Source organism: Macaca mulatta, chromosome 1, assembly GCF_049350105.2.
Source record: "Macaca mulatta isolate MMU2019108-1 chromosome 1, T2T-MMU8v2.0, whole genome shotgun sequence".
Lineage (NCBI taxonomy): Eukaryota > Metazoa > Chordata > Mammalia > Primates > Cercopithecidae > Macaca > Macaca mulatta.
The window spans coordinates 40,657,349-40,682,113 of record NC_133406.1 but is presented as its reverse complement, the minus strand read 5'-3'; the positions used below and the strand labels follow the sequence as shown (position 1 = coordinate 40,682,113).

The following is a 24,765-nucleotide window of genomic DNA, read 5'->3' as shown; positions in this document are numbered from 1 at the left end:
CCCCATTCTACTCTGTTGGGGCCATTTATTAGTGACTCTCAAATCAGGCTTAACCCCCAACTCTCTTCTGGAGATGCTGCTACCCTGAATGCAAAGTGATATGGTTTCCACAATTTCTAACTCAATTTCTCTATCCTGACTTCCTAGTCCTATAAGCTGGCTTCCATAGGAGAAATCATTCCTCACATACCAGGAGCCACAAAATAGACAGGGTCTGGTCGTCGGGCTGAGCTAAACACATCTTGATGGCGCTGTGACCATTGGAGCTTTGCAGGAGACCCATTTCGTTGGACAGCCTTCCAGCCATCAACATCTGGAACACAAACAAAATCAGTCTGCATTGGAAAAGCCCTCCTCATCTATTAAGTTAAACAAGGAAAGATTTGCTTGCCAACAAGTCCTAGTGGTGAGTAGCAAGTGGGGTTTTCTCAATATTTCCACATTTGTAAATGGTCCTTAAAATTATCCATGTACCTCTCTATGTGGGTCTCTACTTCACCTGCTCCCGCCCCGCAGCTGCTAGGATTTCTCATCTTTGAGTCTGACTCTTGCGATAAGATAGCAGGTTTTCTTCTGCCTGTAATTTCCATTTTTTATATTTATATAAACAGGCTCTGGCCTTAATGAAGTGAGAGGGTCCAGGCTTTTCAAAGGGAAACTCAGACTTAGTGAGTGTTGAAATAATATCAATTTCCAATATTTTTATAGTGCTCTGTAGCTTGGGAACTAATTTCACATAAATTAGCTCATTTATTATATGTGAAAACAGCATTATTAGTGAATGTGAATTCCAGGAAGACTCTTATACACTCTCCAAACCAAATGAATGATTCCTTTGTGGTTTTGAAATAGATGGGGATGGAAAATTCAGGGAAATAAAAATCTAGTCTCTTTTGTAGTTATTCTTTTGAGTTATACGAGTGAACTATTTTCAGCCTATGACTTTTTCAAGACATCAGAGTATGCCTGAGTGCCCTGACAAAATAATGTACATTAAATACTATAAGAGAATTGCTAAAGAGAATCCATCCTGTGAATACGGAGGTGGTTGTCTGTAAGTACAAAGCCCTATACAACATTCAAAAACTAAAACCTAGAAAATGGAAGGCTTTACCTTGATTAAAGGTAGAGGTGATCTTATGGACACTGTAGTCTGCAGAGCTGCGGCAGCTGGCTGAATGCCCATAGCAGAAACACTGGGTGCAGCCCTCAGGGTTCCCCCTATCCAGATTATAGTAACCTGATCGACACCTGCAGTAGTATTGTAGAAATCAGGATATTATAGGTTATTTTTTATTCTGTAGAGAGAATATGATGAATGAGTCATCCTCTCTCTACCTTCTCTTCCACTTGGCCCTATTAATTTTCAGTGGAGGGAAATACCAGATTTCACATACTACCCCACCCCCAGACTGCCAGATGGAATCACGACCCCCTAAATGAGACAGCATAGGGAACATTCACTTTCTGTTCCTTTGTAGAACAGAGCCACGTTTGTCTTGGTGGTCTGGCATCTGAGTAGTTGGCCAATCCTTGGTAGGAAATTGAGTGGTGGTCAGATGAGCAGAATGGTGTGGGCAGGGCTATGCAAAGCTGCCCTGTTTTGGAGCTACTGCTTAATGGGGACAAAGACTGGGAAGTGGGGACCAGGGAAGGTGAGGCTCCTGCCTCAGCATTACTTAGCTGTATTGAACCCCTCCCCAAGACCACTTAGGTGTTGATCCCCATCTCTGACTCTTGCACCTGGGCTCTGGCTCACTAGGGAAAAGTGCAGGTGAGGATATGACAAAGAAAAAGGATGGCTAAGACACTCTCCAAAAGCCAGGTGTAGGCTTGCATTCCACCTCCGCTCCCAACTCAAGCCCTCCAGTGGCTTCTGTGAGGACCATGGCTGCCAGGCGAGTCTTCGATGCTGGAGTCACAGAGAAGAGGGCAGGGGAAGCTGGGGAGGACTTGTTTATCCTCTGCTCAAGTTAACTACATCCTTCCACATGAAATAATGTGAAACAATGATGGTTTCAATGATCATTTATTTAGCACTTACGTTGTGCCAGGCACCTTGAGTGTACTCGCTCATTTAACCTCCCTCCAACTCTATGAGGAATTGCTATTTCTAGTTTTCTTAGATGAGGAGACTAAGGCCAAGAGGTTAAGAAACTCTTGACATATAGCAGGTAAGTGGCTGAGGCAAGATTGAAAATCATGTACATCTGCCTCCAAATCATGTAGTGTAAAAGCTACTGCACCACATGTTGGGGGGAATGTTCTGAGTACAGTATCACAGAAAAGCAGGGTAGCTGTGAAGGGCAGGTGCTTCAGAGGACAGTTGTAACTAAACACGCTTTGTTTTTTCTCTAAGAGCAAGAGTTAAAAGAATTATTATGATTTCTATGGAGAATAAACCTGCCGATTAAAAGAGCTTGAAAAAACAAGGAAGGATAGGAGAGGAGCAATGGGGAGGGAAGAAAAAAGAAGAGAAAGGAAGGGAATTAGACAAAACTAAACAATTTTGTTTAGGAACGCACTGGGGTAATAAATTATGAAGCAAAGAAAGAAAGTGATTACCATAAAAGTCAGAATAGAGGTCACTTCTAGGGAGGGGGAGAGCATTGTCACTGGGACGCAGTTTTAGCAGAGGTCTATTTCTTATCATTGGTGGTGATAACATTTATTTTATGTGGCATTCTATTTCTGTCTTTTATTTTGAAATTAAAAAGGCTTTCGACGAGTGACTTCCCTTTTAACACTTAAGCTTTATTTCCCTGCCTTCACCTCAGCAGCCAGGAACCCCTGAAAACACAAGTTAGGAGTGTATTTGGCATTTCCTCTGTGCAGGTAATAAGTGATTGGCAGAGTGCCAAAGAACTGCTTTCTTACTTTTAAGGAAATGAGGAGGAAGCCTTGCTTCTGACACCAGCCTCACAGCCCTCTGCTCAACAACCTCTGGGAGGGAAGAGTTTAAAGCCTGAGCACAGTTGTACTTAAGGCACATCCTGCACCGGCAGCTTGGGGGATGGTGCCTCACTGCTCCACCTCCTCCAGTGTGGCTTGGCCCAAGGGGCTCTTACCTCGCCCTCACAGCCCCACGCCCATACGTGTGTGTGCATGTAACTGCCATCCTATCCCCAGGGCAGTGCCTTTTTTGTACACGATGGTTATATATGGCCATATGCTGTGATAGGCCCTCTTACAAGAATTTTCACAGCATGTTTAATTGGGCCAGGCCTTTCCTGAAACCAGCCTGAGTCCCAGGATCTCACTATGGATTACTGCCTCAGACAGAGCACCTGGAATTAGGAGCCAGCTGGTGGGGCGAATCTCTGGGGCCCTGTGCCTCTCCCACTGTCAAAACAAAGAGAAGGGGCCCAGAGCAGAGTATGGAGTCCAGTGAGATTTGGGCGCTTAGTGGTTTTTTAGTTTTGTTTTTTTGTTGTTTTTTTGTTTTTTTTTTTTGTAAAAGCTTAGTTTTTGAGGGCAGAGCAGGAAGAAAGTCATCAACATTTGTCAAGTATCCCTTTTCCATAATTACACTCAGACGATTAATCCCTTAGTTGGCAAGGGACTCTCTCTGCTGTTTGTAGGGCCACAGTTCACACAGACCTATCACAGCGTTCTCCAGTGACAGCTGGCTTGCAGACACAGCGGCCCGCGTCACAGGGCCCTGCGATGCCAGCTGGGTCACAGTCACACTTGGAGTCTCTGGGAAAGAAGAAAAAGAAAATTAGGGACATGCTTCCAAATGCTTCACAAGTAGCACATAAAAATCAACTGCTCATGAGCAAACATCACTAAGCTGGGCAAGTCCTTCTTCGATGAGGCTTCTCCTAGCCATCCTCACCTGTGCGGACCTCTCTCACACACCTGAGGACTCACTTGCCTCCACCAGTGCTGCTCAGAGTGTACTTGGTGGGTGGCAGCTGGGCTGAGAACTGTTAGCCACTCCTAAAGAGAGCAGGGGTTTGTGCCCGAATGTAAACCAGGTTCATCACTCAACTGTTTAGTTTACTTTGGTTGACTGTTTGGCTCTGTTTACATTTTTTTAAAAAAATTATCATTTGTTTCCCTATTGTTTAATTCAATGATGTCTGCTTTTTATCATGATTAATTCCATCTACCTGCTATTTTATTCCATTCAGTTCTTTCCGTTGGTAATTCCTCAAATGAGATGTAATTCGTATGCCATGCAATTCACCCATTTAAAATATACAATCCAATGGTTTTTAGCTGATTCTCAGAATTGTACAGCCATCACCATCAATATTAATTTTTAGAACATTTTGATCATTCTGGAAAGAAATCCTGTGTCCTTTAGCAGTTGTGTCCCCGACCCTGCTACATCTCCTCCCTCCAGTCCCACTTCCAGCCCTCGGCAGCCACCAGTCTACTTTCTGTCTCTCTAGACTTGCCTATTCTAGACATTTCCTATAAATGGAATTATACCATATGTGGTCTTTCATGACTGGCTTCTTTCACTTAGCATGATGCTTTTGAGGCTCATCCATGTCATAGCATGTGTCAGTACATAAATTCTTTTTGGTGACGGAATACATATATTCTTTTTGGTTACTGTTTTCACTTTTCAGCTATTATGAGTAATATTGCTATGAATGTGTGTGTACAAGTTTTTGTGCAGATATCTACTTGCAGATATCTACTTTCTCATTTCTCTTGGATGTATACCTAGGAGTGGAATTGCTGGGACTGCTGGGTTTAATGGACTTTTTTTTGTTTGTCTGTGGCAAGATTTTCTCAATGAAGGTATCAGGGCTTTCACTGAATTCTGGCACAATCTCCCTATCTCGTCCACCCCTGCTTCTGTCACCCACTTTGCACGCAGTCATGTGTTTTATCTCATTGCTCAAAAACCAAGTTTACTGTCTCTTCTCTACTGATCTGTTCCTCCTCTGCCTGCCCTGTGACCCCTCCCAAATCCTGCCCAAACCTGGGGCACCCTTGACCCCTCCCTCTCCCTCACATTCCTCATCCAGTCACATGCCAAGTCTAGCAATGCTTATGGCTGGAATTTCTTTGCCAATCTTTATCTTTGAATTCTCACAGCCTCCTTCCTTCTTAGCTCCCTCTCTACTGCTTATCTGGACCATTTGACAAACACATATTCAGCATCTACTGGTTGCTCAGAACCAGGGATGCTAAGAGAAATAGGAACAGTCCCCATTCCACAGGAGTCCTGTGCCAGGGCAGCAGGCACAGGGACAGCTGCAGATGCACTGGACACCCTCAAGGTGCCTCTTCCCACTCCAGGCATGGGGACACAGAAGCAAACAAGACGGAGCCACAGGGGGCTTACATTTTAGTGGTAGAAATGGACAAACATGAATAGAAAATAAGATATGGAGTGAAACAGCAGAGTGAGAACACAGAGGGGTGGGACTGGTGCAGGAAAGCCTCTGTGAGGAGATAGTGGGGTGGGGATGGAGCAGGAGGCGCTGCACGGCTTTGGGGAAGGCAGAGCGCTCCAGGATGTGCCAAAGTCACATGCACTTGGGTCTTTGAAGAAGGGAAGGAAGGCTGGTGTGGCTTCTCTGCAGAGTGCAGGGAGCAGGGAGGGAAGCGGTGAGAAATCAAGCAGGCACCTAGGCTGAGGGTGGAGAGGGAGGAGGACCTTGAAGGACCTTGATAAGTTTTATCTCATTCTGAATTGGGTCAGGGAGGTGGAGCTAACAGAGGGTTATGTTTTAAAAGGGTTACAAAGGAGGAGTGGGGCAGGGGTGATCTCTGAAGACCATCTGAAAGGGTCAGGGAAAGCTGGACCAGAACAAATGCCAAGAGAGTATGAGAACTGGGGACCTTGACAACTGGGACAATGCAGTGTGGCTGAAGGGCAGTTCCTGTCCCAGCAAGGAGCCAGCAAAGTGGGCAATGGGACGCGCCTCCTCTGTGAGAGCCTTGCTAGCCAGTGCCCAGTGCTTCACTGCCAAGCCCCCACCAAGCCATCCCAACGCTTGCCAGCTCTGCATCTCTGCAGATTGGTTATGTGATATTTAATGCATACTCACTCATCTTCCAAAAAAATTTTGAGCAGGGATACAGGACATTCCAAACTAAAGGGGATCAAGATTATGCAGAAAAGTTCTACCCAAATTCACTGGGGCCAAAATGAGTCCCAGGTTACTTGAAGGACTCGTTGCCTCCCTTCATCTAGAGGGAAGCCGTTGCCAGAGAGAAGGACATGGACTCTGGACCCAAAACCCTGAGCTTAAGCATTAGGTCAGCCTCACCAGTAACATCAGGCAACTTAACCTCATATTGTTTAAGTTTCTTATCTTTGAAATGCATATAATGATAATCCCAACCTCTTAGGGGTATTGTGAGGATTAAAGTAGATAGCCCACATCATGTACTCTCAAAGCAGTGTTTGGCACAGGGTAGGGGCTCAGTAAACACAAGTGGTTGCTAAGATTTCTATAATTGTCATCACTGAGTTAGTGACAGCAATGGTGGGATGTAGATGCTCACAGCAGTCTCTGGTCTTGGGTGCACCCCGCATCCGTGAGCATGTGGAAGCCTGGCAGACATCGGTCGCATCTGGCTCCTGTCACGCCTGGTTTACAGCTGCACCGTCCGGAGTTGTCACATCGAGCACTAAGAGAACCTGAAACCCACAAGGCAGGGGAAAGGAAAGAAGAAGAGGAACTATTTAGTGTATGCGGCATTGGAAGCAACTATCACCCTATGGGTGCTCCGTAAACACGAAGTAAGAAGCACCATCTGCTGCCTTTAACAGTCACTTCACATCATCTGCGTGTTCTTCCACCCACCGGGGACGGTGCTGACAGCCGAGGATGTCTTCCTCAGGGAGAAGAATTAAATTACTCATAAAAGCATTTGTCTCTGTCTGTCTGCTCTGATTGTGACAGTAGGTAGCATACAGCTCACCGCTTTTTAAAAGAAGTCCATCAAATCTTTAAGATCTCACGGAAAATTTGTGAATGAGCACATTGGCCTCCTAGAAGAGAGTTCGTATCTGAAAGTGAGCAGCATTCTCTCTTATCCCTGGCAGGCAAAGCCATCTTTTAAGGGTCAGTGCTTATACGGTATGATTTTTATGAGCTTAAAAAGGGCTATTAACCAAAAATATCCACCTGCCAAGAGTGCTGGAGAGTATCCCCTGTGGTGCGCCCCCCAGCGGGATGCACCGTGTGTGCCTTTCCTAGGGGACTGTACTTGTCTTATGATTCCACTTTTTACAGATATGCTCCTAGTTGTAAATGGGTCCTCTCAGATTGAGTGTTCATGAAAAACTCAGGGCAACAAAATGTGTCACCGTGGGATGCCGCCAGGTCTCACCACCTGCCCTTCCACACTCACTCCATTCCAGCCTCCACTTTCTCTCACCTGGGCCCTGCCTCACACTCTCCTCCCTGCCTCCATCGTTGCCTCTCCATAGTCCACAGAGAAGTCAGATGTTCTTTAAAAATGTAATTCAGATATTTAGGTCCTCCAGCGCCCCGCCTCCCCCAAGCAGAACAAGATGCCGACTCTGTATCATGGCCTGCAAGACCGTACCTCTCTTACCTCATCTCCTACCTTCCTTCACTAGGTTCCAGCGACCCAACTCTCTTGGTTGGGGCAAAGTGCTAAGCAGCTTCCCTCAAGGTGTTTGCACTTGCTGCTCCCTCAGTCTGGAATGCTCTTTCCTCAAACTTCCCCTAGTTGGCACATCCTCAGCACTCAGGTCTTGATTAAATATTACTTTTCTAGAGAAATCTTCTCTGACTCCTGCATCTAAAATCCCATCCCACCCCTACCCCAGTCCTCAGCCCTACTTGATTTAGGATGATCTCACCTTATGTCACCTGCTGTATTCCCACTGCTCAGCATTGTGCCTGACACAAGGCAGGTGCCCAGAAATCTGTCCAACTAATGTGTGTATGCCAAGGAAGAGGGCTGGGCTGTTGTGGAAGGAGCTGAGAGAAAGCCAAAAGATGAGGTAGAAGGCTAGCTAGGTACACCTCAGCTACCTTATAATCCCCCTGCAGTTCAGTGGAATTGTAAAATAATCTGTGTATCTTTTTTTTTTTTTTTTTTGAGACGAAGTTTCGTTCTTGTTGGCAACTTCCAACTCCCGGGTTCAAGTGATTTTCCTGCCTCAGCCTCCCAAGTAGCTCGGATTACAGGCATGCACCACCATGCCCAGCTAATTCTGTATTTTTAGTAGAGACGGGGGTTTCTCCCTGTTGGCCAGGCTGGTCTCGAACTCCCAACCTTAGGTGATCCACCTGCCTTGGCCTCCCAAAGTGCTGGGATTATAGGCATGAGCCACCGCACCTGGCCATAATCTGGATATCTTTTTTTTTTTCTTTTTTTGAGATGGAGTCTTGCTCTGTTGCCAGGCAGTGGTATGATCTCAGCTCATTGCAACCTCTGCCTCCCTGGCTCAAGCGATTCCCCTTCCTCAGTCTCCTGAGCAGCTGGGACTACAGGTGTGTGCCACCATGCCTGATTTGTATTTTAGTGGAGACGGGATTTCACCATGTTGGCCAGGCTGGTCTCAAACTCCTGACCTCATGATCCACCTGCCTCAGCCTCCCAAAGTGCTGGGATTATAGGCATGAGCCACTGCACCCGGCCTGTATCTTAAGTATCTGTAAGGATTAGGCTATCCATAGTCTATGAAGCCAAGGGAACATTGACCAGTCTCTACATGTTTGTTTTTTAAATCTATTACCTTTCTGTGAACTTTTAATTCACTAGTAGAAGTCAAATCGATAAAGGTATCAGTTCTGTGTCTATATGAAGACTTTATGCAGCATGTGGAATGTGAAATAAATGAGTCACATTCACAGTTTGAGTCTATGAACATCTACATGTCAACTTTGCAAGGCTTGAAGGAGCGTTCAGTGATAATAGCGTAAATGACATTTTTTGAGCATCTCCTTAGATGTTGAGTTAGGCACTTTATATGTATTAGCTCACGCTATTTAGTAGTGAATTAAAAGTTCACAGCAGAATAACAGATCAATTTCTGCATAATAGGAACTCTCAGAGGTTTAGGCAGGCAGTGATAAGTTCAGACCTGCACTTAGAAAGAGAACTCTAGAACAGTCTGCAGGATGGCTTGGGGAAGACAAGATGAGCCTGCCTCCTCCCATGCCATGATGGCCTGGATTAGAGGGGTCTCGGTGAGAAGAGAAGGAGGAAAGCATTGTGAGAGACACTGTGGATATAGAACAAACAGATTTAGATGACTCTTGGGTTAGGAATGACGAGGGAGAGAGGATCACATTGATGACACTCAGGTCCCCAGAGTGCATGCCTGACTGGACTGTGATGCTATTTACCAAACCAGGGAAGACAGGAGGAGGAGGACCAAGATCTCAGGCTGAATCATCAAGAGAAGATAATGAGTTTAGTTTGGGATATATGAACTTGAGTTTCTAGGGGCATATAAAGGTGGAAATGCTCATCTGGAGCTCAGAGTCTAGAGATGAAGATCTAGGAGCCTTCAACACACAGGCTGAATAGGAAGCCATAGTAAATGTGAGATCAGTCCAGAAGTAGATGGAGAGAGGACAGGAAGTGGTAAGGACAGAGATAGAGCCCATCTATTAAGAGAGAGGATGGGCCGGGTGTGGTGGCTCACGCCTGTAATCCCAGCACTTTGGGAGGCTGAGACGGGCGGATCATGAGGTCAGGAGATCGAGACCATCCTGGCTAACACGGTGAAACCCCGTCTCTACTAAAAAAAAAATACAAAAAACTAGCTGGGCGAGGTGGCGGGTGCCTGTAGTCCCAGCTACTTGGGAGGCTGAGGTAGGAGAATGGCGTGAACCCGTGGAGGAGGTGGAGCTTGCAGTGAGCTGAGATCCGGCCACTGCACTCCAGCCTGGGCGACAGAGCGAGACTCTGTCTCAAAAAAAAAAAAAAAAAAAAAAAAAGAGAGAGAGGATGATCAGAGAGGGAGAAGTCTCAGGACAGGGTCTAATCAAACAATAAGCAATGGAAGGCAGGGAGGAGAAGTCTAAGGAGGGTGAGGGGAGGAGGAGAGAAAGAAGGTTTTCAGAGCCTAAGGCAAGAGAGCATTTAAATAAAATGAGAACGAAGAGAGGTTATTTGGTTTGATGTTGAGAGACTTCATGCTCATTGCTCTGTGAGTGGTGGGCAGAAGGAAGGAAATTTCCTTTCTGAATAATGCTCTGATAAGTAACATTAAATAGAAGTCCCTTATGATGAAATGTGGTTGTTTTTAACATGAATGGATGCTGATTTGGGTACCAGAAACACATTTTTTCTCCATTCGAATTAATGGTAATTACACTTTCAACTTCAGAAAACTCATCTTGCAGTAGTTTTTCAGAAATGAATTATTTTTATAAAGTGGGGGAAGACGGTCATTTGGGCTCTAACTCTGAATATGACTAACTTATTTCATGTTCCAAAACAATAGCACTGGTTCTTCAAAGTCTCACTCAAAAAAAACCACCTGCCCCAATTCCCACATCATGAACTGTACTTAGGGATTGTGAACAATTGGTTTTAAAGAATAGACAAGGAATAACTTCCTTTTTCAAATTTGTGTCCCAGTAAGCACATTCATGGTTTATGTAGATACAGTCTACATGCATTTGAAGACTCAGGAAGGTATTAAAAACTGATTAATATTTAAAATTGAGGGCCGAGCATGGTGGCTCATACTTGTAATACCAGCAGTTAGGGGAGGCTGAGGCAGGAGGATTGCTTGAGCCGAGGAATTTGAGACCAGCCTGGGCAACATAGACCCTGTCTCTACAAAAAAATTAAAAATTAGTCAGGCATGGTGGAACACACCAGTAGTCCCAGCTACTCAGCAGGCTGAGGGAGGAGGACTGCTTGAGCCCAAGAGTTTGAGGTTGCAGTAAGCCATGATGGAGCCGCTATACTCCAGCCTTGGCCACACAGTGAGATCTTGTCCCAAAACAACAACAACAAACCCAATAAAAAAAAATAAACAAAAAATATAAACTGAGAGAATTTGCCTCCTTTTGAGAACCCTTTTAAAAATATATACACTTGCATTTAAAAACATGTTTTAAATAATTACTCAAATGGTATAGTCTGAATAATACACTGTCAGCATCAAAGATATGTGAAAAATATAAAATTAAGAGAGTAAGTCCAATATCACATAGACCTCAAAAACTTAGCTGTCATGGGGGGAAAAACTTGCACACACAGTGAATTTCAAAGTATCTGCAAAAGGTTATCAGGGCTTAAATATGCGGCTGGAAGAGCTGAAGATAACTCAGCCCTGTTGCTGAGTCCACAAAGTCATAATCTAAAAATAAGCCTAGTTGCTACATTTATGGGAAATCGATATGAAGTCCAAAATTGGTGACTACTCTGGGGTTTATTAATGCCGTTGGCTTCATTTGACATACATGTAATGATAGCATTTTTTGTAAGACATGTTCTTTTGCATTTGAAATTGAATATACAACAAACTCCCCTGTCAAGTTACTATCTGAAAGTGAAAAATATCCTCTGGCTAATTGGGAGATTGAGAAATCACATAGGGAATTAAACTTGTGCTAGTGGTTAAGTGACATGTGCAGCTGAGGAGCAGCTGGGGACAGCACATGGTGGGAACAGTCTCTGCCACCAATGTGTCTTTCATCCTCGGCAGTTTGGACCCTGAAAGTTCAGTTTCTTCATCTCCTTAACAGGGGATGTGGGATGTGTTAACACAGGTTGTCAGACTGTTATGAGGACTGAAAAGGACATCATCTATGAAAATGTTTTGGAAAATTATAAAGCATTAGTCAGATCTTAGGAAATAATATCCATCAAGCTTTTTGTGTACACATAAATTGTCTGCTTTTGGGCATAGAAAAATGCCATTCTGATTTTTTTTTCTTTCATATAGAAGGAATAAGAGAACTGTTCTTGGTCAGAAGATCTGGCTTACAACTTTAGTTCTTGCAATCAGTTGCTGGAAGACTTTAGGCCATTCATTAACTTTTCTAGGTCTCAGTTTCCCCACTGTCTTAATAAGAAAAACAACTACATCAATTAACAATTTACCGAGTTGCCTGCCATGTGCTTGTCAAACACCATTTTATCTCCACAGGATCCCGTGACATAAATATCATGATCACTCTTTAACAGATGAGGATGCTGGAGCAGCAAGAGGTTAAGGAACCTGCCCAGAGTGACCTAGTGGTGGTGGTCATGTCCAGATTTGCACCCAGGCTGCCTGGCTCCATAACCTACCACTATACTCTACATTATTACCTTTGATGTCAACAAACCTGGTCCTGAACTCTTACTCTGCCCCTTAGCTCTATAAACTTGGACAAGTTTCTTCCCCTCCCTCCCTAAGTCTCTGCTACATCATTTGTGAAATGGACAAAAACATAGCCCTCTCTTTATAAACCTATTTGTGAAGATTGATTAATTACTGGATTAAAAACACCTAGAAAAGTGCCTGGCCCAGGGTTGGCACATGGCACATGTTAACTATCATATAAGACATAAATCAATATTGGGCTCCACCACTTCCTGCCAAGCTGTTCCCACTGAATCTGGGATATCTATTCCCCAAACAGAAAGAAGGAGCCAGTTTCACTACCACTGGGCAAGCAGTAGACTACATGCTGAAACAGAAGAGATGGCATGGTAAATCCTTCTTTCCCATCCTTCTGTGCTAGGCAGCCGTTTCCTGGTCTACCCTGAGACTAATAACCTTGTCTTCAGGCCAGGCTTTCAAGCTGAGCCAATTAAATTTCTAGTTTCATTCTCACTGATCATTCCACTGGGATGACCCAAGTCTGGTGACTCACAATGAAGCTGCATGACCTAAGGCAATAGGGGCTCTTCAGAGAGATTAAATGCTGATTAAAATGGAATAATTTGTCTTTTAATTTTTTTATGAAGTTCTTTGATTCATAGGGAGGACTGCTAAGTCCAAAAGATTCTGGATGCAAATTCTATACAACAAAGCTAAACTAATCTGAGTCAAACTACATTGTAACAGCAACTTAGGTGAATTTGGGGGGTGACTGCTGTGACATGGGTCTATCTCACCACAGGGTCACCCAGTTTTGTATAAGACTCCCAACCCACTCTACCAGCAACTCATGGCTGCACCAGAATCTGCCTATTTTTAGATTCTTTCAATCTGCAGCTATCAATTGGTTGCACAGACCTACTACACTAAGTCATTGCCATGCAGTAAGGCTGTATGCTTTAAGTGGATCAATATTTATCATACGATGCTATTAAACACTTTCTAGCAAGAAAAGTTGATAATGCCAAGAAAGATAATAGACAAATGAACCATTAAAAAAAATCTTATTTATAGAACCACCTCTCTCTCCCCCTTTATATTTACTAAATTGTCTTTACTGTCTGTCCACAATGAATACAACACAGTGTGTGTATCTGTGTGCACAGCAAAGACCTACAGTTATATGAATATAGTACTGTGTGGGATACTTTTTAAGAAAAAAAAGCAACTGGCCAGGTGCGGTGGCTCATACCTGTAGTCTCAGCACTTTGGGAGGCTGAGGTGGGTGGATCATGAGGTCAGGCACTCGAGACCAACCTGGCCAACGTAATGAAACTCCATCTCTACTAAAAATACAAAAAATTAGCTGGGCGTGGTGGCAGGTGTCTATAATCCCAGCTATTTGGGAGGCTAACGCAGAAGAATCACTTGAACCTGGGAGGCGGAGGTTGCAGTGAGCCGAGATGGCACCACTGCACTCCAGCCTGGATGACAGCGCGAGACTCTGTCTCAAAAAACAAACAAACAAACAAACAAAAAACAACTAGCTCTCCTATGAACCAGCCACCCCATTAGGTGTTTCCTATTTGTTATTTTGTTTTATCTTGTTAGCAACCTAATGAAAGACTTTAATTTTCCTATTTACTTGTCTGTCTCCTTTATTAGTACAACTTCATATTGCTAGCACCTAGCACAGCACTAGAAACAGATCTTTCTAATTCCTTATTTTTCAAGAGGTTGGTCAAATGGATGGCTATGGATATGAAGAACTATCCGTCAAAGAGTGCAAGCTTCCTTTGTTATCTGCCTGGAAAAGACTGTCACCTGCCTGGAACAGTTAATAATGTGACTCTTTGTATTAGAATTCAAGACAATATGCCCTTAAGGTCCCAGCTGGTTCCACCAACCCCTACTTAAGAGAAACATGTTTCCCTTCAGACTGAAACTGCTAAAAAGACCAATGTCTGGTAGGTTCCCAGTTGCTCGTGAAGTTGAACATCTCCCTCTTGGCCTACTTGCTTCCCCTGTTTTCTTTCTTTTTTCCTCCCTTGTTCCCTTCCTTCTTCTTTTCCTCGCTCCTTCCTTCCCTCTTGTCTCCCCACTGCTCCATCTCCCTCTCCCTCTTTCCCCCCTTTTCAGCTACCTTTGGAGTTACAATTGCAGGGCAAACAGCGGTCCCTTTCTCTGTGCCGGTAAAAGCCGTCCTTGCACCTCTCGCAGTGAATGCCATCAGTGTTGTCATTGCAGTTGAGGCAGCGGAATCCATTACCAGTTTGTCTGTAAAGTTCCTGATCAAAGATACACTGCCTGGACTTCCCATTGCAATCACAGACTGGGGAGGAAGCATACAAAAGAGATGGTCAGAAAAAACACCTCAGGAACTGTTCTAGCAGGTGTTTATGTTATTATTGATAGAAATTATGCATGAGTACTATATGGTAACCTAAACTCTTTGGGGGAGGAAGGTATGGGAGTGCAATTGGCAGTGCGGGGACCGTGGGGACGCCTGCTTCACTTAAAGGAGATGTACACGGTCCCCTTGCACCAGCAGTGCTGGTGGGCTGCTGCCTGGGAGAACATGGGCTCAGGTTTGCCAGACCATCCAGTTCCTCGAGAGAAACCCAAACTGTTAAATTACATTTTTATGCGGATATTTCTGATATAAATGCTTGCAAGGAGTTCATTTCAAAACACTGTAATCCCACAGAGCAAGTCTGTGGGCTCAAGGAGACCTGAGGATGGGCAGCTGCGGACTCAGCATAGCCACTAGCCGACGGTGTCGCTGCTCAAGATACACAACAGCCATCCCTCCGGTGCCCGTCAAGGCGAGGAGCGGACGTGACTGTCTGGGGAGATGTCTCCTCCCAATGCCAGGTGTCCCATGAAGAATGACCTTTCTCAAGTGTCTAAGAAGCCCATCCTGCAGATGTTCCAAACATCAGATGTGCCACATCAGATGTGCCATATTGAGAACCTGTTTCTAGGGTGTGACTTACCCATAGTGCTGACAATAAAGTCAACAGATGTGCCATCACCTGCTGAGTGGCTCCCTGTGCAGGCTCTGTGTCAGGCACTGACGATAAAAGGGGACCGTGTACATCTTTTTTTTTTTTTTTTTTTTTGAGACCAAGTCTCACTCTGTTGCCCAGGCTGGAGTCTGGAGTGCAGTGGGATGATCTCAGCTCGCCGAAACCTCTGCCTCCTGGGTTCAAGTGATTCTCCTGCCTCAGCCTCCCAAGTAGTTGGGATTACAGGTGCACACCACCATGCCCAGCTAATTTTTATATTTTTAGTAGAGATGGGGTTTTGCCAGTGCTGGCCAGGCTGGTCTCAAACCCCTGACCTCAGGTGATCTGCCTGCCTTGGCCTCCCAAAGTGCTGGGATTACAGGCGTGAGCCACCATGCCCAGCGGTGACCACGTACATCTAATGGAGCTGCTAAGTGACTGCCTTACAATAATTTCTATAACTCACTCTTTCTACTTTGGATGACATCTAATCTAGAAAAGTCAGCTAACACTTATCCAAAGTGTACCGTTTCTAGGACTTTACATTCGTCAGCTCAGTTAATTCTCACATTTTAACATGGGTTTTATTGTCCCCATTTAATAGATGGAAAAACGAATACTCAGAGAGGCTAGGTATCTTGCCTAAAGTCACAAAGCTAAATGGCAAAGATATAATTTGCTCCCAGATGTGTCTGACTCCAAAGCCCTCATCTTTCCATTTTATGTTCCTTCTCAAGATTGAGTTTACCATTGCATGTAGACGTTCTTTTTATAAACCCCTAATAGAGGGTCATTCAGCTTGGCCGTTACAAACAGTAACATTTTTATGGTGTTTTAAATCTACCTCTGTCTGTAATTTTCATCATGTGTTTTTTCTCTTGCCTGAAAAGCCAGATACACACACAACACATACAGATACATACAGCACTCATGCACACACAGACACAGACATACACCCCTACTATCTTTTTATTCTTTTATTTATCCAACAGACATAATCTTTGGATGTTGTTTTACAACCAAAGGGCCCTGCATCATCAGGTTTTTGCGAATCTGAAGATAGCTATGGCATCTCCCTCCTTAGTCTTTTCCTGTTCAAGTTGAACTAGAGATCTGTCATCTCCAAGTCTTTCAACCACTTCCTGTGTCATAATTTCTAGATTCTTCTTGTCTACCATCCTAGGAACAAATTCTAATTTCCAATATCCTTCTTCATATGACCAGTACTGTAAGTGTGACTTAAACAGCTTGGCTTGTAACAGGACTGGATATTTTTATCCATGGGCAAAGACTAACATTTCAGTGAACTTACAGCATATTACATTTGCACACAATTCAAAGTTGCAGGGCTTTTCTCAGAACTAGTGCCAAGCTGAATCTTTCCCAACCAATGCTTGTGAAACTGATTTTTTGGATCTCCAACAGATGTGCCACACAGCTGTCATGTGCTGTGAAATTTGTACCAAGTACTTGACTATACACGTACAAGAGCTAAATTCTCTGTTCAGCGGTCCTTGTGAGGTTCTTCATCTGGCTAACCCAATGAGCCAATGCCCTCCCTGCCCTGGATGCCTTTTGGAAGCAATCTCAAAATAACTACAAATTTTTCATCGTGCCTTTCTTATTTAGAACATGGGCTGGGCACAGTGATTCACGCCTGTAAACCCAGCACTTTGGGAGGCTGAGGAGGGTGGATCACCTGAGGTCAGGAGTTCAAGACCAGCCTGGCCAATATAGTGAAACCCCATCTCTACTAAAAATACAAAAATTAGTGGGGCGTGGTGGCAGTTGTCTGTAAACCCAGCTACTCGGGAGGCTAAGGCAGGAGAATAGCTTGAACCTGGGAGGCGGAGGTTGCTGTGAGCTGAGATTGTGCCATTGCACTCTAGCCTGGGTGACAAGAGAGAAATTCTGTCTCAAAAAAGAAAAAAAAAAAAAAGAACCCGCTTTATGGTGGTAAAAATTAACTTCACAAGGGCAGCTCATGATATATTTATTCAGAGCAATATTTTCAAAATATATAAACTTGTTATAATCTTTTTATATCACATCCCTCCTCTTCTGTCTCCTCCTCTAAAGTTCTACTTTGAAGACAATGGGTGTCCTTCTTTTATTTTATTTTAATTTTTATTTTTATTGAGACAGGATCTCACTCTGTTGTCCAGGCTGGAGTGCAGTGTCACAATCTCAGTTCACTGTAGCCTCGACCTCCTAGGCTCAAGCGATCCTCCAACCTCAGCCTCCCAAGTAGCTGGGAATACAGTTGTGTGCCACCATGCCCAACTAATTTTTGTTGTGGCTTTTTTTTTTCTGTCTGTTTGTTTTTTGTTTTTGCAGAGACAGGGTTTCACCATGTTGCCCAGTCTGGTCGTAAACTCCTGGATTCAAGCTATCCGCCTAACTTGATTGCTCAAAGTGCTGGGAATTACAGGTGTGCACCATCATACCCAGCCTATTTTCTTTTGTTTATTTTTGAGATAGAGTCTCACTCTGTCACCCAGAGTGGAGTGCAGTAGTGTGATCATGGCTCACTGCAGCTTCAACCTCCCGGGCTCAAGCCATCTTCTCACTTCAGCCTCCTGAGTAGCTGGGACCACAGATGTGTGCCACAACACTCAGCTAAATATGTTACTTTTTGGTTATAGACAGGTTCTCGTGGTATTGCCCAGGCTGGTCTTAAACTCCTGGCCTCAAGCAATCCTCCCACCTCAGCTTCCCAAACTGCTGGAATTATAGGCACGAGCTGCCACATTTGCCCCCATTGTCCTTTAAATGCACAGCCTTCAATGGAGTTGCATTACGGTTCCAGGGATGGAGGTCCTTAGTCCACATCTCCACTCCAGAGCTTGCCCAACAGATTCCAAGCCTATTGCATACATACCCCTTTCTCATTCAAATGGGTCTCCCTTAAAGCCAAGGGCTATGCCATCTAGAGTGAGGGGATGTATGGGCCTCATGTCTGGGGAGTGTATTGGCCTTGGGTATCTGCATTGCATGAGAACTCCGTGAAGACACTCTCTACAGCCTTGCCTGCAGGACTTTGAAGTTACCAAGCTTCACTGAGATTAAACACCCAGCTGTATTGCACTTAGCTCAGTATTGAGTCTTTGAAATGGTCTCACCAAGAGAATGATGGGAGAGCTTGTTCCAGGCTCCTTTTGCATGGAATGATGCTTTTCATCATTAATGAGTTTGAAAAATGGTCTCCCTCAAATCATCTCCCAAATTGAGACGAACTTCCCTAAAATCATTTAGTATTTACTCTCGCTACTGGGGGTGGTGGGTGGGGGGGAAAGGGGGCAGGAAACAACTTTTCTATTTAAAATTCTAGAATATTCCTGCAACTGGACTTAATAAAATGGTGTAACGTAGCTTGTACGTGGTCTTTTTTATTCTGTGACCAATACCTGCACAACTACTACCATGGTTTGGCAACTACTGGCTGCCAGCGGGCACTGCTAGGCTTAGAGTAAGGCAATAGGAAGTGGTCCTTCCCTGTTGCCTTACTCTAAGACCTTCCCTGGTCCTTTGGGATCCTGCCCAAAGGGCGTAAGAAGCAGCACTTCACCCCCTGCCAGTTGTAGCCACATGCAATTGATGCCTGTTGTAGTCAGCATCAACTCTTCTTTTAAAAGAAGACAGAAATCTGGCTTTGTGTATGAAATCTATTGGTTGTAAAATTTTGGCCAAAATTTAAAAAAAAAAAAAATTCTTTTTGAAACAAAGCTGTGCCCACAGGCAAATCTCTGCACTCAACTCTGCAGTTCTAACAGGTAGAAAACACATCTCATGCTTTTGAAAAAGGAAAAATGAAGCCCTATTATATCACACAGTGCCTAGTCGATGGTAGGCATTTAGTCTTTTTTAACAAATTAATGAATGTTCCGTTGAACTTTAAAAAACCCATAGATGGTTGTCTTGGACCTTCCCTGAGTTCTAGGTAATGGGATGCATACGGTAGCAAACAAAACCAGCAGATGTCCCAGCCCACATGGCATTTACATGCAATTTGGGGGGAAAGAAAATAAACAAGATAAATAAGTAATATCGAGAGAGAATATTAGGATAGTGGTATTTGTTAAGGAGAAATATAAAAAGCAGTGGAAAGGAATAGGAAGTTGGGAGGTGGTAAGATGGGTGGGAAGGAGGGTAGAAAGTGCCATATGCCGGTTTGCTGTTTTAGTTATATTTTCATACTTGTCTGGTTCATGATCTTTGTCCATTTATATATGTTTTTCTTACGGCACAATGTTTTCTTATGAATTATTTACATAACAAATACATCAAAATATTTGTCTATATCACTTTATTGCAGATTTTCTTTTACTCGTTCCTGACAAATCATCTTTCTTTCCAAAGTACCTCATCAGTAGATTTTGTTTTGCTGATTTAAGCCCCTTTTCCCCCTTCCTTCTTTTATCCTTGGTCAATGAGATGTATATTTATCTTATTAATTCAATAAATACCACCTCACATCCAACAGGGAGGTTATACTACATGCTTGAACACAGACTTTATGAGCTAGTAACATTTCAAAGAAGGAGGTTGCTAATTTTTTGTGTGGTTTTTTGGTTTTTGTTGTTGTTGTTGTTGTTGTTTTTCTTTTTTCGAGACAAAGTCTCACTCTGTTGCCCAGGCTGAAGTGCAGTGGTGTGATCTCAGCTCATTGCAACCTCTACTTCCCAGGTTCAAGGGATTCTCGTGCCTCAGCCCCCTGAGTATCCAGGATTACAGGCATTTGCCACCATACCCAGCTAATTTTAGTATTTTTTTTAAGTCAATAAATTTTTATTCAAGGAGTTTCATGTTGTGATTTCTTCCGCTGGCCATCAAGGTCACCTTGGATCCTCTAGAGAGCTGGAGTCAAACAATTTATCTTCAAGTTAGCCATTTTTAATGAAACCGATGCTTGTTTTAACCCAGTTGTCGTGTCAGCCCATAATTATTTTATTTTGGCTTCTGTCATCTCCTTTTAATATGGATATGCTGATGAAGACTTCAAAATTCACCTTATAGCTTTTATAATCTTCTGAAATACAATGGAATATTTTAGTATTTCTAGTAGAGAAGGGGTTTCACCATGTTGGCCAGGCTGTGAACTCCTGACCTCAAGTGATCTGCCTGCCTCAGCCTCCCAAAGTGTTGGGATTACAGGCGTAAGCCACTGCACCCAGCCAAGAGGGTTGCTAGTGTTTTATTTTGCCAAAGATATTTGCCTTTGTCAAGCATGTATCATATTATCCATGGTTTCCTACTTGAGCAGGAATCAGTGCATGATCTGATGTATGCATCTAAAAAGAAGACTGGCTATTATGGGGAAATGGAGTTAGGGAGGGTGGAACAGGGAGTGCCCCTGACAAAGGAAAGAGCAAACCTAAAAGCCCAAGGTGGGAAACAGTCTGGTGCATTCTAGAACTCATGCAAGGATTTGTGCGTTGGAGTCCAGGTATGTGTTCAGGATCTGGCATTAAGATATTGCAGATCATCAGAAAATAAAATTTTAAAAATCAGACTCGAACCCTGAACAGACCTAAAGCCATTCTGGGGTCAGTAAATAAAACAAGCAGGTTTTTCTCCATCTTTCGCTGAACTCTGACCTAGGTCCCATCCATCATTTCTTTGACTATTCATTTGTACAGAGCCAGGGACACCTCTTCAAGGTTTCATCCTCTCCATTTTCTGCCCCCTCACTCCAGGTCCCTCAAAATCCTTGATTCTGCCAGCCAGCGTTCTCTCCAAAGCCAAGGAAATGAGACTCTGCAAGTTTACCTCAAATCCTACATAAACCCATCCAAAACAGAGTCATCTGAGTCAGATTTTCACAGATTTCTTTAAGTCTAGTAAAGCGTGGATGGTAATTGCGTCTGACTGCTGTATACTACTTCTCTGGCACTGAAGCATTTATTACAATAATAACTATAATAGCACACAGTTGCTGACCCTCAAGGTGCTTCTTAGGAAAGACCGCCAGGCAGCCAGACACAGGCTGGACCGCCCACTACCACCCACACTCACCGGGAGACACAGATCAAAGCAGCCGGAGCCCCTCCTTAAACAATAGAGTGAGGCGTGCAGGATCCCTCGGGCTCACTTCACAACACTCCCACCCCTCACTAAAACATGCAGCTCCAACGAGTTAGGTCAGGAAGCAAAGGGGCAAAGGCGGTTTCCCAGCTGTGGCCTTAGGAGAATAAAAGGAAACAGAAAATATTTCCTCAGGTTGTACTCAGGGCAAGGCCTTGGAATAATCATCATCAGTAGTCGCAGTTCATTGGGATCTCATTTTAAATTTCCCATAAGAAATAGTGCCCTTTTGAGGCATACAATTATGAGAAATTTCAATCACTTGGCATACATATGATTATTTGTCTATAACCAGGTCCTCTTTCTATTGTTCTTTTTTTTTTTTTTTTTTTTTTTTTTTTTTTGAAACAGTCTCGTTCTGTCGCCCAGGTTGGAGTGCAATGGGGCGATCTTGGCTCATTGCAACCTCCGCCTCCCAAATTCAAGTGATTCTCCTGCCTCAGGTGGGATTACAGGCACCCATCACAACGCCCGGCTGATTTTGCATGTTTAGTAGAGACGGGGTTTTGCCTTGTCGGCCAGGCTGGTCTTGAACTCCTGACCTCAGGTGATTTGCCCGCCTTGGCCTCCCAAAGTGCTGGGATTACAGGCATGAGCCACCGCACCTGGCCCTTTTTTTATTGTTCTGAACTTAAAAACATGCTCTGCTTTTCACTAAGGTGATCTAATCGCTGTCTTTGTATAATCTGTGAAATCATCGTGCTTTTTATTGCTTTAACGGTAATGACAAAATTAAAAATCCAAACTCCTTTCAAAACTCAGCAGATGTGGCCCCCGCCAACCTTTCCAACTTTACCTCATCAAGAGTTCACTGGGCTCCAACGCACAGATCTAGGCTGCACTAACCCTGTCCCACCTCTGGCTTTTAGGCTTGCTATTTCCTTTATCGGGAGCACTCCCTGCTTCCACCCTCCCTAAATCCATTTCCAGGTAACAGCCAGTCTTCTTTTCAGATGCGTAAATCAGATTGTGCACTTCCTTGCGGATAACCTCCGATAGCTTCTCTCTCCCATAAATGCCCAGAGCACTTCGTCCTCACCTCTCTCAGCATTTGCCTTGTTCTAGCCTATGTCATCATTGTTTATGTCTATGACTTATTTCTTCTACAGCATTTCTCACCTTATATCCCCACAGTACCTAATGCAATGCTTGGATGGATGGATGGATGGATGGATGGATGGATGGATGGATGAAAAGATGGTGGACAGCATGATGGATAGAAGGAGAGAGAAAGGAAGGGAGAGAGGAAATGAGGGAGGGAAGGAAGGAAGAGAGGGAGGGAGGAAGGAAGGAAGGAAGGAAGGAAGGAAGGAAGGAAGGAAGGAAGGAAGGAAGGGGAAAGGAAGGAAGGAAGGAATATAGGTAGTCTGACTCTAAGAAAAGTCTGTAATCCCAGCACTTTGGGAGGCCAAGGTGGGTGGATCACAAGATTAAGAGATTGAGACCATCCTGGCCAACACAGTGAAACCCCACCTCTACTAAAAATACAAAAATTAGCTGGGTGTGGTGGCACACGCCTGTAGTCCCAGCTACTCGGGAGGCTGAGGCAGGAGAATCGCTTGAACCTGGGAAGCGGAGGGTGCAGTGAGCTGAGATGGTGCCACAGCACTCCAGCCTGGGCAACAGTGCGAGACTGTCTAAAAAACGAACAATGGATGAACGAACGAGAGAAAGAAAGAAAGAGAGAAAGAGAGAGAGAGAGAGAGAGAGGGAGAGAGAGAGAGAGAGAGAAAAAGAAAAAAGAAAAGAAAAACCAAACAATAACCTGAACATACAGAAATCTCCCTGAAGTCCAGAAGCCTACTTTCAAATTTCCCCAATACATTACACAAAGTTTCCATTGTCTACATAGATGACAATCAGTGTAAAAAAACTGATGTTCCAAGCAAAAAAATCCATGGTGAGATGGGAACAGAAAGAATTGTGAAAGGAACATGAGATTTTCAATGAGATTAAGGGTCTGGGACTTTCAGGTTGCTGCTCATACCAGATGAACTATTTCCACCCCAGGAATGCCCACCCATCTGTGGTCTATGAGCCCAGAGCTGCAATGCTTTCTGCCTGCCATCTCAAAAGGCAGCGAGCCTAGGGCTGTGTGGGAGGAGGGCAAGGGATGAGGCAGGCCTCAGAGCATGAGATCAGTTTGCAGTGCTCCGGCAGCCTTGATAGGTAGTGTACTTGGCAGCTGTGTGGGACGATGTCAGGAGCTAGGAATTTGAGCATCATGTTTAAACCTGACAGTGTGTGCTGGCTGCTATTACGTAGTGCTTTGTTGCTCTTGCTACCATTTCAGTTGCTTAGTGCACTAAAACTGATTCAGTGAAACAGTAAGTTTATATGATGTGACCTATAATCTCCCGTGAATTAGTCCAACTATAAATCATTTAAAAATGATGCTTGGCCCGGCGCAGTGGCTCACGCCTATAATCCCAGCACTTTGGGAGGCTGAGGCGGGCAGATCACAAGGTCAGGAGGTTGAGACCATCCTGGCCAACGTGGTGAAACACTGTCTCTACTAAAATACACACAAAAATATTAGCCAGGTGTGGTGGCAGGCGCCTGTAGTCCCAGCTACTGGAGAGGCTAAGGCAGGGGAATCACTTGAACACAGGAGGTGGAGGTTGCAGTGAGCCGAGATCACGAAACTGCACTCCAGCCTGGCAACAGAGCAAGACTCTGTCTCAATTAAAAAAAAAAAAAAAAAAAAAAAGGTGATATTCAATGATCTTTCTTATTTAGAGGAAAGGATGTGCCCTGTGTTTCCTTTCCTGCATTTTGTGTCCCTCATTCCCTTTCTGAGACATCAAATCTTTTCCCCTCCTTCCTTTGTGCAACTCTCTACCCTTGGGTGTGATGATGTCATGCTGCCAGGTGTCTGCCCGCCTTCTGACCTTCCCTATTCAAGGCTTTGCTGGCCCCTCTCCTTACCCCAACTCTAAATGTCAGTGCTCCTCAGGGCTCCTTAATCTGTCGGTGCTCCTCAGGGCTCCTTAATCTCCACAACTTCTCTGTCTGAGTCTCCCCTGGGGTGATCTCATCAATGGCAAGGGCTTCGATAACCACCATAGGTGTTGACATCCCAAGATACTTCCTTGGTCCAGACTTCATCCTCAACTTCAGGTCCTCAAGTCTGCCATCCACTTTATTTATTTACTTATTACTTTTACATTTCCTTTTTTTTTTTTTTTTTTTTTTTTAAGAGGCAGAGTCTCACTCTGCCGCCCAGGCAGGAGCGCAGTCACACGATCTTGGTTCACTGCAACCTCCACCTCCCAGGTTCAAGCGATTCTCCTTCCTCAGCCTCCTGAGTAGCTGGGATTACAGGCACACACCACCACAACTGGCTAATTTTTGTATTTTTAGTAGAGACAGGGTTTTGCCTCGTTTGCCAGGTTGGTCTCAAACTCCTGACCTCAAATGATCTGCCCACCTCACCGTCCCAAAGTG

General features: G+C 44.2%; 1 protein-coding gene across 3 annotated transcripts in view; it reads right to left on the bottom strand.

The window, feature by feature from the left end:
- LAMC2 (laminin subunit gamma 2) overlaps positions 1-24,765 on the bottom strand; it is a 66,165-nt gene that overhangs the window by 22,446 nt on the left and 18,954 nt on the right. For 2 of the 3 annotated variants that reach the window (XM_015122181.3, XM_078001192.1), the window contains 5 exons: positions 14,370-14,558; positions 6,478-6,613; positions 3,601-3,699; positions 1,115-1,251; positions 191-313 (listed from right to left, as the gene is read on the bottom strand). In XM_015122181.3, coding sequence (XP_014977667.2) covers positions 191-313; positions 1,115-1,251; positions 3,601-3,699; positions 6,478-6,613; positions 14,370-14,558 — 684 coding nt within the window. The remainder of the gene's footprint in view (positions 1-190; positions 314-1,114; positions 1,252-3,600; positions 3,700-6,477; positions 6,614-14,369; positions 14,559-24,765) is intronic. The other variant, XM_078001189.1, reaches the window with a different exon arrangement.